We start from the raw sequence: 17,989 nt of genomic DNA on the forward strand, positions 1-17,989 counted from the left end.
GGATTTAAGCAGGTTTTAGTTTGACGCTAATCCCCTTGTGGAAAATGCTGTGGACGAGAGGGCTGTCCTACCAGTGGCGTGCAGCAACCCCATTGGATTAGAGCATCCCGTCCCCTCCTCCATTCTGTTGTCATTGTCCAGCATGTGCTTTTAGCCCAATTTCTCTACTCTAGGTCTTAGTTTGGAATGTAAGCGTGATGCCAACCACAAGCATGATCCCTGCTGTAGAATGGAGTAGATCCTCGCCCTAAAGGTGTGTTTTATTTCAGTTTGAATGTGTGTGCATGTGTTTACTCTGTGTTTGTCATGTTGTGCCTCATGCCCTTGTGGATTTCTAATGTTTCCAGGGCTAAATTATTTAGATATGCTGCCAGCAGGGAGCTACATGATAGCACACTCTTTAAAGTGAGGGGAGGGGGGTTGCCTACAGCAGCAGATCAGGTAAAAGAGTACCTCATGCTTCACATTTCTCCTCTTCTCATCACTACTCCTTTTTGATTGGGGGTGAGTGTAACTGGAGAGTTGAAACACAATACCCGGGTTTGTTTTCTGCTTTTATAGCTGTCCTCGTTATTGTCTTCACTGATGCCTAACTCAAGTGAGCAGTCGCATTTTGTTGGCTCTCTGAGCCATCACGGTCCTGCATGGATTGAAGGCCAGCACCACAAGACTTCAGGTCGCTGTCACTTCTGTGGCACCATGGCAGGTCGTAGAAATTCTCTGGCACTGAGTGGGGGAGATGGTGGAGTATGGTCTCACCATCACGTAGATCTTGATGAAAAACAGAATCCAGTCTGCCAGTATTCCCAGATCCAACAGGACCGGCATGGACAGCAGCTATTGAGGAAGCACTCAGTGCCCGATCTTGGCAGCAGCCTCTACCTCAGACAAATGATGGCAAACCTGGCCTCTGCACCACCTGTGGATTACTACACGACTGGTTCTGCCTTATCTGGTCGGCCACCTGAAGAGTCTGGGTTTTATAGGGATAACCAGCACCTGCTCAACAGATCAGCATCGCATTATGGGTCCAACGCTAGGGGGGTGAACCCTACCTGGGATCAAGGACAGGCAAGGGCCACACCTACCGTGTTGGCGTCTTCTTCTACACCTAACCCCATGCCTCCTCCCCTTCCCCCTCCTCCCCCGCCTCCTCCCCCACCTCCTCCTCCTCCTGTTCATGAGCTAAGCCGTTTGTACAGGGAAACTCTGGGATCTAAAATGATCCAAGACGCCCAGCGTATTGGTGGCAGCTCTCCTGGTCCTGCAGCCTACGGGGTCCAGCCCCCTCTTCCTCTTTACGCTGCTGGGCCACCATCTCTTTCTGCTCACCAAGCTTACAACAATATAAACGGCTTTTCCCTGGACTCCTATCAGCCAGCTGACACCAATACTGTGGTGGACTCAGCATACCAGGGAATGGACGGAGCTTTCCCCCGGGCTTACGGGGCTATAGCCTCTCAGAGGCAACCTTATGACCCAAATTATGACCCCAATTCAGCCATGGTGGCTACCACAGCTGGATATACCTCAGGTCTGCCTCTTCACCATCCCAGTGCTGCAGACCCCAAGAAGATGGTGGACCCTTCCTTCCTGGCTTTTCTGCGAGCTGAAGGCTTGGCTGAGAGCACTATCACCCTCCTGCTGCAACATGGCTTTGATTCCTATTCCACCCTGGGGATGATGGAGGACCATGATGTCCGCTCTGTGGCCCCTAACTTGGCCCAGGCCCGTGCTCTCTCACGTGTGATGCTTGGTTTCAAGACAAGTGGAACAGCACAACGTACACGATCCAACAGCTTTACCCATCGCAATGATCTCTACATGCAGCCCCAGGGTTTGACCATGGACCCCAACCTGATGCAGCAACCTCCCACCACTTTCCAGAACATGTCCCCCAGGATGGGAGAATTTCTTGGCAGAAGACCCAGTAGTGCACCCTCCCAACACCTACTGGAGACCACCACCTACCCAGGATCACGACCCATGGGAAGTGGAGCTTTTCCAATTAGCCCTGGAGGATATAGCAATGCTGTGACTCAGGGAAGACCTTTCTCCATGTTTAATGCCCACACCGGTCTTGCCATGTCTGCTCTTGGACAACAGCCTCCATCAGCCCCGGGCACCCATGGAGCAGCACCAAAAACCTATTCTGGCTCCTATTCCCCCATGGAGCTGATGAAGAGAGCACCCAACCTTCCTCCAACATCACCAGCAGCAGCACCAAGCCCCCTTCACAGCCCCCAACTGCTCCGGAAAGGGATCAATGCTGCCCCTGAAAGTAACATCGTTCCTGTAACCTCTTCCTCCGCTCTCCAAGCGCAAAATCTAAACAACGGCAGGATGGTTGGACGTCGTACGGGTCCCCCTGTCATTGTCTCAACCATGGCCACCACGCCTGACACAAGTAATGTCAAACTTCACCTTTTCACGTGTCTCTTCAAACTGTCTCTCTATTTTTCTCACATTTGTATTTTTTGCAGTGGGTTTAGGTGATGTTTTCGTTTTTCTGATTTGTCTTGTAGATAAAAGTAGAGTGAGATTTAACTCTGAATGTAATAACCAGTCTGACACTTGAATGGAGGAGTAGCGTGTGAGATGCATCTGACAACCTAAGCAGCTTTGCTATGAGAGGTCTTTTTTTAAAACCACACAACTATTTATACATATATTGCAACAGAGTTGTGTCATTTGCCGCAGGGGATCCTGTCTCATCACCACGTTGAATTCTTATGAGAGGCGCTCTAGTTATTGAGGTCAACGTATTTGGGTGTTTTTCTTTCACTTGGTTTATTGGTCAGAATAATTTTGATCAGCGGTGTTGATTTTGGTGTTGTTCTGTTGTCTCTTCTACTTGTGGTTAAAATGTGATAACGGGTGAGCGTTTACAAAACACTTTACAAACTGCTAGCACTAAATATCAGAGAGTTTGAACCGTTTGTTCTCTTGTTATTCTCCTAAATTTCTTTGTCTTTACAACACAGAGTCAGAACATATGAAAAACATGCACACATTCAGCTTTTTTTGAAATTGTAAAGGTTTATTGATGCAGAGTTGCAGTCATTCTATTTTTCACTGGACTCTCTCCTAATCATTGGCTTAACTGCCTCAAATCCAATTACACTAATTGGATGTATAGTTGCGTAGACTATAATAGGCAACTGTTTTTAATAGACACTCTCTTGTCTGTTTGAGATTCTGGTCGCATTGCAGGGCAGATAAATGTTCTTTAATGCATTTGTTTGTTCGTGCTCAGACACAAATTCAATCATTGTCATTTCAGACAGTGGCTATTTACATTGAATGGGAATTTCATGAGCTCTGTGCTGTTCTCATTCACATTCTAACATTCTCCCGATCATCTCACAGCTGAGGCAGTGTAAGATATATTGGATTAAGATATTATCACCGAGCCACAGCAGTTACAACGCTCACTTACAACGTCTTATGACTCAATTTACAGTTTGAAAAGAGGGATCGCTGTGGAAACGCGAATGCATTGTTGCAAACAATGAGTAAACTTCTCACTTTGTTTGTTTTCTACAGCGGCGTTATCCTTTTTAACTACATTCTTCTTTGAAATGTCCTGTTGCCTGCCTCATGAAACACATTATTATGTTTATTCTTCTTCAGAACCTCTATGTCTCTGGCAAGGTTAATGCAAGTAGTGTGGCAGCTTTTTATGTTCAGCCTACAGTGAGATTCAGTTCTCCAGCTAGGCATCCACATGAAGGGCTTGATTTCTCAGCTCATAAGAAGCTGATATATTTCCCTCCTGAAGAGAGCTGATGAGCTTAGGGAAGAATTGAATCTTTTTAACCTTCCTTTCAGCCATCTAACCCCCGTATCCTGCCTGCCTCTCTAATGGGTCTGTGGGCTGCTGCACTTTTTATATGGAATAATGACTTTTATGAAGTGGCTTCCCCTTCATGTGTTGTCAAGGAAATAAGAAGCGAGGTGCAAGATCCAGAGGAGGGAGGGGGGAGCCTCGGGAGAAGCAGGGTGGGAGGTCCCTTTTTTCGAGCTTCATGAAAATATATACGCTGCTCTCCAAGGTCACAGTGGCAGGCCCCCCCCCCCCCCCCCCTCCCCTCCTCTCTCTTCAAATACACCCTAAGCACAACAAGCTCATTTGTATGTAGCTGACATTTGTTGCTTCAGTAGCTTCATCTGATAAAGGGGCAGCCCCGTGCAGACGGTCGAAAAGCATACTTCTTAATTGTGTGTTGCTAGGCGACCTAGGTTTCAATGGTAATCAGACATGGATAATCCTCCCATCTGAGGAAAAGGGGAAAAGTGGAGCCCTGCATGCGGCGTTGCACATTTATTTTTGAACACTTGTTACTCTGTTTTCCAGCAGCCATTTTCAGTTTAGTTTGAAAACATTCTTAAGACACTTAATGAGAGCATTTCTCTTACGCCCCTCCCTTCTCTCTGTGAACAGTGCACCTCTCAAGAGATTGCCTCACACTTTTGTGCAAAGGTTCCAGTTCACCAGTAAAGAGCCTTCTCTTATTACATGCATGGGGTTTTATGTTCAAACATGCATATTGATGAAAAGCTGACACATTATTCCTTTTGGACATACTGAATAAATTGGTAGTTCTTCCAATAAAACTAGTCGTCCTTTTATCGTCTCACATCAAAGTGTACATGTACACATGGTAGTTGAGGCATCTTCATTTCCATACAGTCGACTTTCTTATTTATTCTGAGAACAGAAAAAGATGTGAGCAAAAGGGAAAGAGCTGGTGCCTAAAATGTATTTCTGTGCAAGTCGCAGGTGGGAGGGCTACTCTCCACTGGGCGCCGTCTTGGTTGGCTAAAGCCGTAAGTAGCGTCAGTAATGGCATTAAAAGTTTGAGTCGAGCTGAGTTACAACAGTTCCCTTCCACCTATAGCAGGGAGAGCGCCGTGCTGCACTCGCATTGGCCATGGAGATGTCTGTCAGCGGCTCAGGTGGGTGAAGCAACTCTTTCGTGTCACGTGAGGCAGTTCAGCCACCTGGCTAGCTAGAGATGTGATTGGCTAGTAGTATGTACGATGTGCGTGCTCAGGAGATTAACTGAGGTGGACTCTTGCATGTTGTCCACAAATGCCGGCACGTGGTTTCCTTGTGGAGATAATCCACAGAACATCTTCAGCTGTACTTTTCTGGGCTGCGGCATTAGGAGGCGTGGGCGGCGTAGGTGCGTTTGGGGGCAGGGCTCCTAGCTTACAGGAAGGAGAGAGAGTAGAACTTGGCAACAGGGCCTTGCAGCCTTATGGGAGTTGTCAGTTGGCGTGTTCACCTGCATGACTCTGTTTTCTCCATGACATTGTGCACAGGTTGCATCCATTGCCTGCCGAGTGGCTGATCAAAAACATGGCAGGTCCCTTTCTTCCTCTTTTTGACAGGAGGCCATCACCGTTGCAACCTCCCAGTGCATAGCTCCCGTGAGGGGACCGAATGGGATTTTAATTTCCCTGCCTGTGTTTGGAAGGACATCCACGATGATACATGCCTAATGTGCTCTCAGCCGTCCTTGGCTAAACTGCTTTGTTCAGGTGTCTGACATTGATTTCAGTGTGCACTCTCCTGCCCGGTTCCACTCGTGTGTATGTGGGTTGGATAGAAACACTTTCCCTGTGTGTCAGTGTGGCCTCAGACGGATTCTGGACACATCTGTGTTTCTGTGAGAGTTTTAGACACAAGGGAGTTTCTACGTTCACGCTGCTTTTTGATCGTACGTAGTCTTTGATCTAGTGCTTATGTTCCCTCATTCTGTAACTTGTGACTTGTGATATATATATACACGTGTGTGTTCGGCTCAATGCTGCTGCTGACCCCCACTATCCTGCCACACACACACACACACACACACACACACACGCACACACACACACACACACACACACACACACACACACACACACACACACACACGCATAAATGTCCCTCTCTCAGCAGCAGGAAGTGCTTGTTTCCATCTGAATGTGACAGAACTGACAGCAGGACATGGGGACAAGACCTTAAGTTTCCTCTATCTGTCTCTGTCTTCCTTTGACCAGAACTATATATATATATTTATATATATATATATATATATATATTTAAATAGTCAGAAATGATTTGGGCCGTGGTTCTATTTAAGAAAATCAGCAAGCATAATTATTGTTATTAAATAAAATAAAACAAACATTAAATTATAAAAAAATGTACCCAACATTTGTACTTATATACATTTTGAAGTTCCTTACTTAAATGTCATGTTCTGGTGTCTAGAGGCAACACAGCCATGAACCACTGTCCTGATGCTTCCTTAGTGTGACCCCTGCCTTACTTCTTGTTCCTTACATGCTAACGGGTTATTACAGAAAGCTAGCGGCTTACGTTACCTGTCTAGGAAAAAGGCTGAGAATTAGGAGTGGGGGAAATCCTAGCGGCCATCTGTGTGTGTGTGTGTTTGTATGCGTAGGAGTGCTTACATGGATGTGTGTGTGTGTGGTTGCCACTATAAAGGCGTCACATGGCAGTGGGAGTCTGTGTCATCCTCACTAATCCCACTGATATGAATGAGCGGAGACAGACGAGAGGCTTCGTCTCATATGCCTTCGGTCAGGGGGTTATTATGGGGATTGGAGCTGTGTGACAGTGAAACGTTGCTCATGCATAACAACATGATGCACTTATGACTTGTGTGCATTTAGGTCTGGGTACTTACAGTGACTATTTTTACATGGAGTCGTGGGATGTGTGTCTTTCTCCTGCACATTTAATTAATATATAACGGTGACTTTAAGAGGTTTTTCCATCCACCAGATGAACAGTTCAGGAATTCTGACCCTTTGTATATATTACTTGGTTTAGGGTGCCAAATATAATCAGACAAGTAAACAGTACAAACTCCTCCATATTTGCAAATGGCTCAGCAGCTTATTTCCCCTTCACTCATTAGCAGCAAACAAAAAAAGAGTTGAAATGATAATCCTCGATCATGACATTCCACTCAAGATAAAACTTGGTTGCCTTTTTTTCTATGTTAAGGATCTTTGTCTTTCTTGTTCTTAAATTGTAGTTTCTTTAAAAAAGTCTGAAATTGAATTATCTGAATTGTAGACCTTAAGAAGTCTTAAATATGTTAATATAGGTCTTAAATCCATTTAGTTAGGGCTTAATTAGTAGTAAAAATTAGCTTACTACAAAATTCAATTATGGGGAAGTGTTAGTAATTCCGGGACTCTGATATTCCTTCATATCTGTCTGACATGATATAGGTCTTAAATTGCATCCGTTATGGTCTTAAAAATTCGTATTTAACGTTAACGCAAAGAAATTATTTTTTATTATTATTCTGCTCACCCCTTCAACCTGAAACTAGAAAGTCAGCACTTGGACCTCATCTTCATCATCGTCATTTGAAATCATATGTGCTTTAATGCAAATGCGAAATCAATAAAAAAAAAACACATCTCGGCTCTCAAACTTTCTTACTCTCTACTCCATACTGCAAAGATTATGTTGTTAAATGTTCAGTCTTCACCTCCCGACTCTTAAACGCTTATCTGAACTCTGTCATGTGTCTCCAGTTTCTCGATAACCTGGTAAATGTTACATGAACTATCTGCTGCTCCATCTCCACTTAGCCCTTCGTATTGTTTGTGTCCTCGGGGGAAATATGGCCAGGAAAATCTATTTTTCCATTGCACAGTTTTCTTTTTTTCCTTTCTCAGAAAACAAGACAAGTGTAAAAAAAATAAAAATAAGTGTCTATGAGCCCCATCCTTCGTTTACCCCTCCCTCGCTGTTTTCTCATGGTGGATCTTTCCAAACCATCGGTTGCGTTCACAGAGGGATTAATGGTTTCTGCGAAGCCGGCCAACGCTCGGAGGGAACGGCGCCTTCGAGCGAATGAGGAACAGCTGGTCTCCCCCTGCTTGTGACAGCTCGAGTGTTCGAGTGTGCGTCTTGTGTGCGTGTGCGACAGTAGCATCTGACCTCTGCTCACAGAGGGTCGGGGGCGCTGTCCTTGTCCGTTAGCGAGCATTAAATCTTCAGGGTTTTCTCCCTGTGTGCTTCTGTTACTCAGTCAGGGAGGCGTTTATGGTGGAAACAAGTTTTTCCGAATTTTTGAAACTAAACTTCTGGCCAGATCCTCGAAAAACATGTTGAATTAATGTTCATAGTTTGACATTTTCATCCAGTTTTGTATTCCTCACACTTATATGAAGATGAAATAAACTGGATTTGAAACAACCGATTTAAAGTCAAAGGAAGCAGCGTCTTCTTTCAGATGTGTTTTTCCATAGCGAGCTGATTGGAATTTAGCTGCCGTCACAGTGGCTCCTCCACTGGCCTAAAGGTCACCACCGAGTGCTAATGATGAGGTTACAAGTGTGTGTTTGTGTTTTTACATGACCCTGAGTGTGTGTGTGCTCATCATGCGACATGTTGTGATCGTTTCCTCTCTCTGTATTTCAGCAGACCGCATGTTTATTCTGCTTGTCGCCTCCGTCCCGTGGCTGCATTGTCTACAGGAACACGGCGATGCAAGCACATCGCTCGCATTGTCAGAACGACAGCACTTTGGTATAATCTCCCTAATTATCTGTCGTCGACGCTGCCGTATATTATTCCATTCTCCACGGCAGCTGGGGAGGAGATTGGTTTTTATACACGTCGACCGGCAACAGCTGCATCCACTAAAACAGACAACTACCTCTGCACACCTCCCGGTCCTCCCTTCTTTTTTTTGTCTCCCTCCCTCCCCCCCCTTTGTCTCCCCCTCCCTCAGTGGTGGGCAGGTCACCCTGAATTATTCATCAGTGTGAAATGAAAAAGCTCATGGATATTGAATATCCCCTCTGAAGTGGTGGCCAACATTGTGTGCGTGTGTGTGTGTGTGTGTGTGTGTGTGTGTGTGTGTGTGTGTTTTCTTCTTTCTCTCTCTTCTTCATTTTTTTCTTCTCCTCCAGCTGAAAAGAATAAAGAGCGGCAGATCTCATTGCGAGGGTATTTCAAAGGTTAACCGATTGCTTTACCTTGCTCAAATATTTACTTTCTTCTATGGCCAGTGAGGAGGGGGCGGAGGGGGACGGGGATGAAGGATGAAAAAGAAATGGAATAAACAAGATAGAACAGTATTATGTGTTCCTCTCTCTCCTGAAAGAACTTGATGCTCTGACCACCATAGTGGGTTGTCTTGTTGTGTTGCCGCCGCTCACTCGCCACCCTTTTCTTGTTGCATCTTTCAAGGCCCGGTTCATCCTTGGAACGAGATCCGCCCGTGGTTGCTTTTGGTCGTCCCGATCGACCGGTTGTCACTCGTTCTCCCACGCGGCCCACTGTGTTTTCTCCATTGTCCCTCTGCCTTGTCTTTTGTCCTGTGGTCTGATCTGCGGTCTGTGCTGCAAATCAATGCTGCTCGGTGCCACTCGTTTAGCTCGGCGGCCAACAAACACAGCAGGGACCCTCAGAAAAGCTCCTGTGTGAGGACATATGCAATGGGCTGCGAGGATAAGGAGGTAAACACACCTTCAGGCTTCAGAGCTTTGTTGTGCGTTTTTTTTTTTTTTAAATGTATAAATCTTTAGGACATTTTTAGACACATTTGAATATTTCTGTGTCCATATATTTGCTGGCTTTGTTGTTTTTATGTGTCTAGTGAGCAAACTGAATGCTGTTTCCCTGAAGGACGAAGACTTAAAAAGGCCCCCTTGATGCCACAGAGCTGAAGCTAAGATGATGAATAAATAAAGGGAATAGAAGCTGCCTCCCTCAGTATGTTGTTTAGGCTAATTGGTTAGTTTTTGTTCATTCTATCTTATTTGAAGGTACATTAACGCCTGGTGTCCACATCGCGTCAAATTGAAGCTTTTGGAAACGCTGCTAGGCCTGTTTCAGTTCAAAAAGGCTGGGTTTGCATTTTAGTCTGTACAAGCAGAAACCTCTGGAAACAATGACACAGACACCCACGTTGGCTTCCTGACTCGATCTTTTCAGGCACCACTCGACACCGAGTGCTGAATGAAGCATGGATAATGAATTACAAGCATTGTTAACCTTGTTGTTTAATAACGGCTCCACCTCGTCGTTGGTTCAAGCAAAGAAATCCCCGGTCTATAGGCTGCATCCATACAACTTTGTTTTCATTTGAAAACCTTTCAACTCTGCTACGGAACCGCTAAAATGGAGAATTTAAAAAAAGATGATGTTGACATGAACCATCGTTTCCTGATTGGATCTTTTATGGGTCACGACAAAGCTTTTGCTGATTCGTCAGGCTCCTATCACATGACCCCCTTCTTTAAGGAAACAACTGGTATGAGCCTCGTGTTGAACAGCCACTTAACTAACAGCTGTTGTGCAGTTAAATTCTGAATTGTACAATCATACCACTGCTTTCAAACGAGACATTTTTCAGCTGGGTTTTCAGCCCTACAAGCCCAAACACTTGATTGGACAACTGTTTGAAACTGTTATTAAACGAAAACCTACTAGTATGGATATAGCCATAGTATTTACTGCAACTTAGCAACTAACTGCATAGTAGACGGACTGCTTCCTGTTTGCACCTGCACAAACATGAACAGTGCACACGAGTGCAAACGTGTTTTTTTTCATTTGTGTTTCAGAAAAACGAAAAAAACGTATTATTGTGAACGTAGCCTGAGAGAGCACTGAGCGCTGACCCAGCCGCTCTCCCTCTCTTTCTCATCGTCCATTATGTCCTCTACCCATTACAGTCCTTATTTCTCCATTCCCAGTTTCTACTGCAGCATAGAAGCCATACAAAAGAAAGAAATGTGCCTCCAGGAAGCAGCCGGGGGTTTAACTCTTGGCTGCCAAACCTTTTCCAAAACTCTTCTTCACTGACAATTGGAGAGAGGGGGGGGGGGGCTGTTTTATTTTCCTATGAATAAGTCAAATTAGTTGTCTTCCAGGAAACTGTTTTTGAAGCTTTCTTTCTTTTTTATTTTGAAAACATCTCATTACCCTGAGACAATTTCACTTAAGGTTAAATGAGTGAATCAGCTGATAGCGTGAGGGGAGCAGGGCGGTGTCAGTGTAGCTTGAAGGTGTCAAGTGTTCCAGGTGTCCAATGGAGTCACAAATCTCCAGTTACAGTGGGTTTTGGGTAGTTGTGGGTATAGCGGGTGGGGGTGGGGGGGGGCTTCTCAGAGGAAGTGTGAAATATCATCTGCCATGCTGCAGGGAAGAGGACGCTGGGAGTTTCTTTCCAGAGGGTGTAGGAGAAGGATGAAACGAGGGTGGGGGTTGGGGGGGGGGGATGATGATGATGATGATGGAAATGGCTGTAACTCTTCAGCAAAGTGAGCTTTAAAAGGCTGTAAGTGGACACCTCATAGTATCTGATGGCTGACTCCTGGCTGACAAGACCCCGCGACCCTGGTGTATTTATCGTAATGGAGCACAGCTGGGCCGCAGCTTCGATGGGTTAATAGCCATGTGACAGCTTCGGGGGGGGGGGGTTTGCAGGAGGCGTTGTGTGTGTGTGTGCATTTTATTTACTTGTACTCTCCGCTGAGTGGCATGCAGGGGCCACACTTGGGAGGCTGGGACTCTCTGCTGCGTCTCGACTCTCCCTGCCAGGCCAGATGGCTCCTGTCACTGAGAGAGAGGGAGGAGCGATGGAAGGAAAATGAGGGAGGAGGGAGTTCCGAGTCGCCCTTAACAGCGCCAGAGTGGCCCGTCCCCAGAGCCACCACATCTGGAGACCACCTGCAGCTGGCTCGCCCCGCTTCCCCCATTCCCGTCGCTTTCCCTCGCGCACAAATTCACTTTCACGCCCTTGTTTTTCCAGATGGGGGAGGTGAAGGCGGTGGCAGCGGAGTGTTTGGTCAGGCTGTGATTTGTGCCCATGTTTCAGCAACTTTAGTGTGTCTCTGCCAAGGGTGCAGGAGGAGGAGGAGGAGGAGTGAGGGGGTGGCGCTGCCGCCGTGTGAAGGAGAATGGGAAGAGGTGGTGGCGGCAGCAGCAGTGGTGGTGTGAAAGCATAGCAAAATATCATTTTATTTTATGACCGCACCAGCCTCAGAGAGTTGTGGGTTTTGTGTTTGGTGTATTTCTCTTTTTTCTTTTATTCCTCCCCAAGTAAAAAGGCACAGTGAGAATGTCCGCTTTTCTTTTCTTTTCCTCGCTGTAGCTGAAACTGATCCAGAGACCACAGAGGGGCTGTTTCTGCCTGGAAAATAAAGCCTGCCTGCCCTCCTTGGCTCCCCCCAAATAAAATAGTCTAATTTGCATTCCCATGCTGTAATTTAGACTCTCTCTCTCTCTCTCTCGCTCTCTCTCTCTCTCTCTCTTTCACTATCTCTCTGTCCCTCATCCTCGCATCTTTTCAGGCCCCAGTCCTTCTGGTTCCGCAGGGATTGGAACGTGGGAGGGGAACAGAGGAGGGGAGGCAGAGAAAACAAAAGCAGAGAGGCAGTGTTGACTCAGGGTTGTTATCTGGACCGCTGTTGAGGGGGTGGGGGCTCTTGTATGTCTATATGTGTGTGTCTGCTTACATGCCTTGAGGTGGGGGGCGGCTATTTACCCTCGCTGCTGCCATGGGCAGGTGCCTCTCAGTGGATAGACCTGGGCCTCCTAAATAAATATTCACCGTGGGGAAATTAGACTTGCTTTGGAAAACGCTACACTACTTCTGCTCCCTTTCCCTCCCTGTCTCCGCCTCTTGTCACACTAAGCATGTCCAGTCCATTGAGAATCAGCCGTCTTGCTAAAAAAAAACTGAAAAAGAAGCATCGCTGAGCATGAAGGACAAGAAAAAATGTCTGTTGAATGTTTTATGGAACAAAATGATGAATGTTTATTTAAAGCGGAGGAGGAGCGATCGCTGCTGATATTTTGGTGAGATGCAGTCACAGCTCGTTCCCCCCCCGTGGTTTCAACTCTTAAACTAAGTTGTTTAACGAACAAACATGACCTTTGGATGAGACTATATTGCATTATTCATTCCCTGCGCATAAAGTGTGGAGTGCATATAGAAAACCTCGCCTGTATGGAAGAGTTGCCCACTTAGCATTTAACATGGCGTCCTCCACTAATAGTTTCCTTTCCCGTCTAGATGAGTTGCCTAGCTCCAAATCAGAAATAGCATCTGCCCATTCTAAGATACCTGAAAACTCATACACTTGACCACACACTGGTACACAGAGGAGACTGTCCACTCTGCAGTTGGTTGCTTAGGTGCAGAAAATTGGACTAGGGATTTATTTTCCCTGGACCGAGAACAAGGTGAAACAGCTCAGGTCAACGACGCTTGTAGTTTTTAATCCATGTTGTATTCAGGACTTGTAGTCGATGGTTGTTTTCTTTAGGAAACGGGGTCATGTGGTAAGAGTATGATGAATCAGGAAAGGGTATCTGATAAGACCCAATCAGGAAGCAAACTAGTTTCTACCCTTCTTAAAAACGCTAGCAGTGATGCTAAGGGCCACCAAAAATGTGTGGTTTGGACTCCATGGGTAATCATAGCAACAGTAAGTTCTTTTAAATGTTTGGACCCTAAAGGCATTTTCAAACCTATCGTTTGCAAATCGGTGGATAATAATTCTTTGCTTCTAATCCTGGTCTGACCTTGATTCATTTTCTGGCTACCTGCTAGGAACTCTTGATTTTGCTCTTTTGGTTTTATGCAAAGTGTACAAGGCTGTGGCAGCCATTCAGCTCAAACTGCACCCTGCGGTTGAGTCAGACCAAGGTCGGATCATGTTCTCACCACAAGCTAACAACTCCAGAGTTTGTTTGTGATCGGACTGAGACCACTTCCAAGGGTCTCAGTGTGGTCCTGTGGAGCACAACTGCTGCTTTCAGATCTGGGCCAACAAATTGTACCAAAGGGAAACAAGAACAAGAGACTGATTCTGTTGATCTGGACAGTGCAGGTTTGAAAATGCTGTAATACCATTTCCTGCTAAGTTGAAAACAGCAGCAATGCAACATAGGACAGAGGCAAGAGAGTCTAGGCTACAACTGCTGCTCTGCTGACCCGAGTCCAGCATCTGAAGCGGATCCCTAGATCTCTGGTTGTAATGTGGTCAGCCGAAGCCTCGTCTCAAGGCGGCGGCAGGTTGGCTCCCTCTACCACTTGCTTTTCTAAAGAATCCCTTTAAGTGCTCCAGGGGGATTTAGCAGGCTTCTTCATCCAGGAGCCAAGTTCCAGCACTTACAGGAAAAGGGCGCTTGCAGTATAAATATGATGGTTAAAGAAGAGGGCTCCCTCTCAAAGCTAAGTCCACATGGAATGGAAGGAGGCTCGGGCCATTTGTTGGGTCTTCTAGAGCATGACCGCTGCTCTTGATGTCTCACTTTGCTAAAGGTCAGGGCTTAAAGAAGTTGTGCGGCAGAAGGTAGATGGGATGTGTGGACTCTGAAGAATTCATTGAAGCGAAAAATGCACTGTTGTGTTTAGAAATGGAAAATCCTTGTTAGGAAAACCATGACCCTGCTTAATCTGTTGTAGTACTATAAAACGTAGAATATAAAAACAAAATATGATTAATTACTCATTTTAATTGCAGAGTATATCTAACGTGTCTTTAAAATTGTGTTTTGTCGAATTTAACATTTTTAATTAATGCTTTTGGTAGACACATTTTAAAATGGCGAGTTTTTTCTTCACTGGTTTGTACATCAGACTGTTGTGTTAACTGTGTGTGTGTGTGTGTGTGTGTACTTACGCTCAAAGGCGTGGTTGCAGCTTTGGCAACAGTGGCTGAGGGGCGAACAGATGTAGCCTTCAGCACTGGTTTAGACCCAAGCCTGGCTGCTCTACATCAGAAAGAGGAAGTGTGTGTTTGTGTGTTTGTGTGTTGGTGTGTTGGTGTGTATGTGTGGGGGGGGACCTGCTGTGCCAATCTGTTCTCATTAGTGTTTACTCGCCCCCTCCAAACGTGTAACGACATGCACGTCAACTGCTGGAGTCAGGAGCACACACACATATATATCTGTTAGTTTGCACCAGGCCTGTGGCTGCGTGTGACCCGTCCCCTCTGTACGGCCAGGTTTTATTTTTTTTTCCATTGAGATCCACTTCGTTCTGGATTCAGCCACGGCACCAGCAGCAGGACCTCGGCCCCCGTTGGGATTTGCAAACTTGTGACGACGAGAATCAACAAAGACAAATACATGAGAATTGTATTAAGGTACAATAAAGTAGCAAATGTACTGATGTGAAATTACAGATTTCAGATTTGTCTTTTTTAGGCAGCACTTGCTATTTATTTAACGTTCTGACTTCCTATTTCAAAGGTTACCAATATTGAATCCTCTGCTTTCTAGTTCACAAATATGTCCATGTAGTTGAACAGTTACTCATCAGTAATTTTGTTTGATTTATTTCAACAAGAAAGTCACAACATAAAAAGAAATATGATAATTCAGGCTGTCTAGGCCTGGTAATGAAACGATCGCGGAGGGAGTGAACACAAGCTTCTACCTGTGAACCGAGCAGCTCCAGTCGGATATGATCTTTAACTACTTTCAACACAGCTCAATATTATTTGACCTTTTCACCTGTGGAGTGAGCTGAAGTCAACAGTGGCCATTCATAAAATCTGTGGTGTTCTTTTGATTTGCACCTTCTTCTTCTTCCTCTTCTTCTTCCTCTTCTTCTTCTTCTACTTCTTCTTCTTCCTCTTCCTCTTCTTCGTAAAATATCCTCCACCTCACAGAACGTCTCTTTCTTTTTCAGAAGCTCTCATCTGCCATGTTTCATAATAACATATTGCTGTCACTCAGCAAGCCCCCCCCCCCCCTTCCCTGCAACTCCCTCCGACTGCACATCCTCTAATGTTATTGAAGAGAGAAAGATCAGAGGGGCAGCCGTATCCCCACACTCCATCAAGAGTGTGTGTGTGTGTACGTCTGCGGAAGTGTGTGTCTGGCCGACTGGCAGGAAGTGGGGGCTGCTGCTTTGATGGTCATACTCCCTCAGATGTGTCATTGCTACAGACAGTGGCTCGGCTGACACACCGTGTCTCCTCTTGTTGGGCTCTCGCCGCTGAGAAACAGCAGCACTCACACAGACACACAGACACACACATTTGAAGTAGATACACACAATTATTATATACGAAGAAAAGAGAAGTGTACACAGGGGATGGGTACATCCACCCAACCACCCAATGAGCCAAAACTGCTTGGGCAGGTCCACCTTTCCACTTTACTGGCAGTGATAATCGTTTCTGGCGTGTGACCGTGCCATGGCTCTTTGTCTATTGGTTGCGCCTGTCATGCAGCCGATGAGGTGTGTGCATGCGTGTGTATTCATGTGTGCGCTGTTGCGGAGCTCCGTCCACGCTGCGGAGTTGCGAGGAGGCTCCGATTACATTGTTATGCTAAACAGGGTGTTTTCAGCTACTCATCGTCCTCGCAGCCATTCAGTGGAGCGATCTGTCAGTTTGCCCCCCCCCCCCCCCTCTCTCACTCTCCGTCTCCGGCCTCCCCCCCATCCAGGGAACAAACTGTGAACTTAACACTTAACAACTTAATGGGGAGAGCGTGGCCTAGGGGATAGAGCGGGTGCTCTGCAACAAGAAGGTTGCCGGTTCGAATCCCACTCTATCCCATCTGCATGCCTAAGTGTCCTTGGCAAGATACTGAACCCCTAGATGGCCCCTCATAAAATGATGAGTGTTCTAAAAAATGTAAGTCGCTTTGGATAAAAGCGTCAGCTAAATGACATGTAATGTAATGTAATGTAACACACTATCGCCCCCGATGACTTCCCTGATGGTGCGAAAAAACAGCCAAGTCCACAGCTGTAATGTTAGTGTTGGAGCGTCTTGAATGTTGCATTGTTCCACTGGTTTGTGTGTGTGTGTGTGTGTGTGTGTGTGTGTGTGTGTGTGTGTGTGTGTTAAATGTTCAGAGGGAGGGAGTGGGTGAGTTGTCACTATTCCAATCTCTTCCTGGTAACCCGCAAAATGCCAGGGTGAGGTTGTGTGTGTGTGTGTGGGTGGGTGTGCGTGTGTGTTTGCGTGTGCGTGTGTGTGTGTGTGCGCACGGTGTGTTATTGGGGTGCTGAGGTCTTGGTCTAGATCAAGTGGAATAAGCAGAGGAAGAAGGCTAATAATCATGGAGGTGAGGAGGGGAAGCAAACGAAAGCAAAAGAGAGAGGTAGAGAGTGTGTTTGAGAAAGAGGGAGAGGGGAGGTGGTGTGTGTGTGTGGGGGGGGGGTTCTTTAAACACTGTGGAGTCCAGATCAGAAATAAAACATAAAAAAGGGGAGAAGGAGGAGGGAAAGAAGGAGGAGGGATTGTGCTCGAGTGTGTTGTGTGTGTGTGTCTGTGCGTGTGTGTGCAGATCCTATGAAGTGGACGGCAGCCGGGGAGTAAATTGTGGAAGCCCACAGAGCTCAGCTCCGCATGTTCGAGCTGGCACTTCTGATTTAGACCATTTTTTTTTGTCTCCTTCTTCTTGTCCTCTTCTGCCGCACGATCTTTTTCGCTGCCCCTTCTGGTTTATTATCAGCTCGAGACAAAGGCGGGAGAAAGGAGCTAAAGCGAGAGAGAGACATAGAGACAGAGAGCGAGAGAGAGAGAGAGAGAGAGAGAGAGACGCAGAGTGGATAGATGTTGCGCAGCTACCAGCGGAGGAAGCAGCGGAGAGAGTTTCCAGACATCGTCCTCCGCGACCGCAGCGTTTTCTTCCTGGGAGATTAAAAAAAAAAAGGGGAAAAGGACGAAAGCATCCCCCCCCCCTCCTCCTCCTCCTCCGACCCTCCGCCATCCGAGCACCGGCCTGCACGCTGCCCCGTGCGCGCGTGCTGCGTGTGTGTGTCTGCGTGTGCGCGCACCCAAGGAACGCCGCCGGTGCCTGTTTGCTTTTTTCCTCCAGCCCTCAGAGGCATGGTCTGACGATGATGCAGCCGGGGGCTCAGTGAGAGCTTGCGCCGCAGAAACCCCTTCCCCTCACCGACAGGGCCAGATCAAGAGGAGCACCTCCTGGGGAGGGGAGGGGGGGGGGGGGGAGCTGAAGGAG

General features: G+C 46.5%; 1 protein-coding gene across 1 annotated transcript in view; it reads left to right on the top strand.

The window, feature by feature from the left end:
• Positions 1–436: 436 nt before the first annotated feature.
• The window catches only part of ctbp2l (C-terminal binding protein 2, like), a 42,095-nt gene continuing 24,542 nt past the window's right edge, over positions 437–17,989 (top strand). Inside the window, exon 1 of the mRNA XM_062378760.1 lies at positions 437–2,407. Coding sequence (XP_062234744.1) covers positions 586–2,407 — 1,822 coding nt within the window. The 5' untranslated portion in view covers positions 437–585. The remainder of the gene's footprint in view (positions 2,408–17,989) is intronic.

The sequence above is a fragment of the Platichthys flesus genome, chromosome 20 (genome assembly GCF_949316205.1).
Source record: "Platichthys flesus chromosome 20, fPlaFle2.1, whole genome shotgun sequence".
NCBI lineage: Eukaryota > Metazoa > Chordata > Actinopteri > Pleuronectiformes > Pleuronectidae > Platichthys > Platichthys flesus.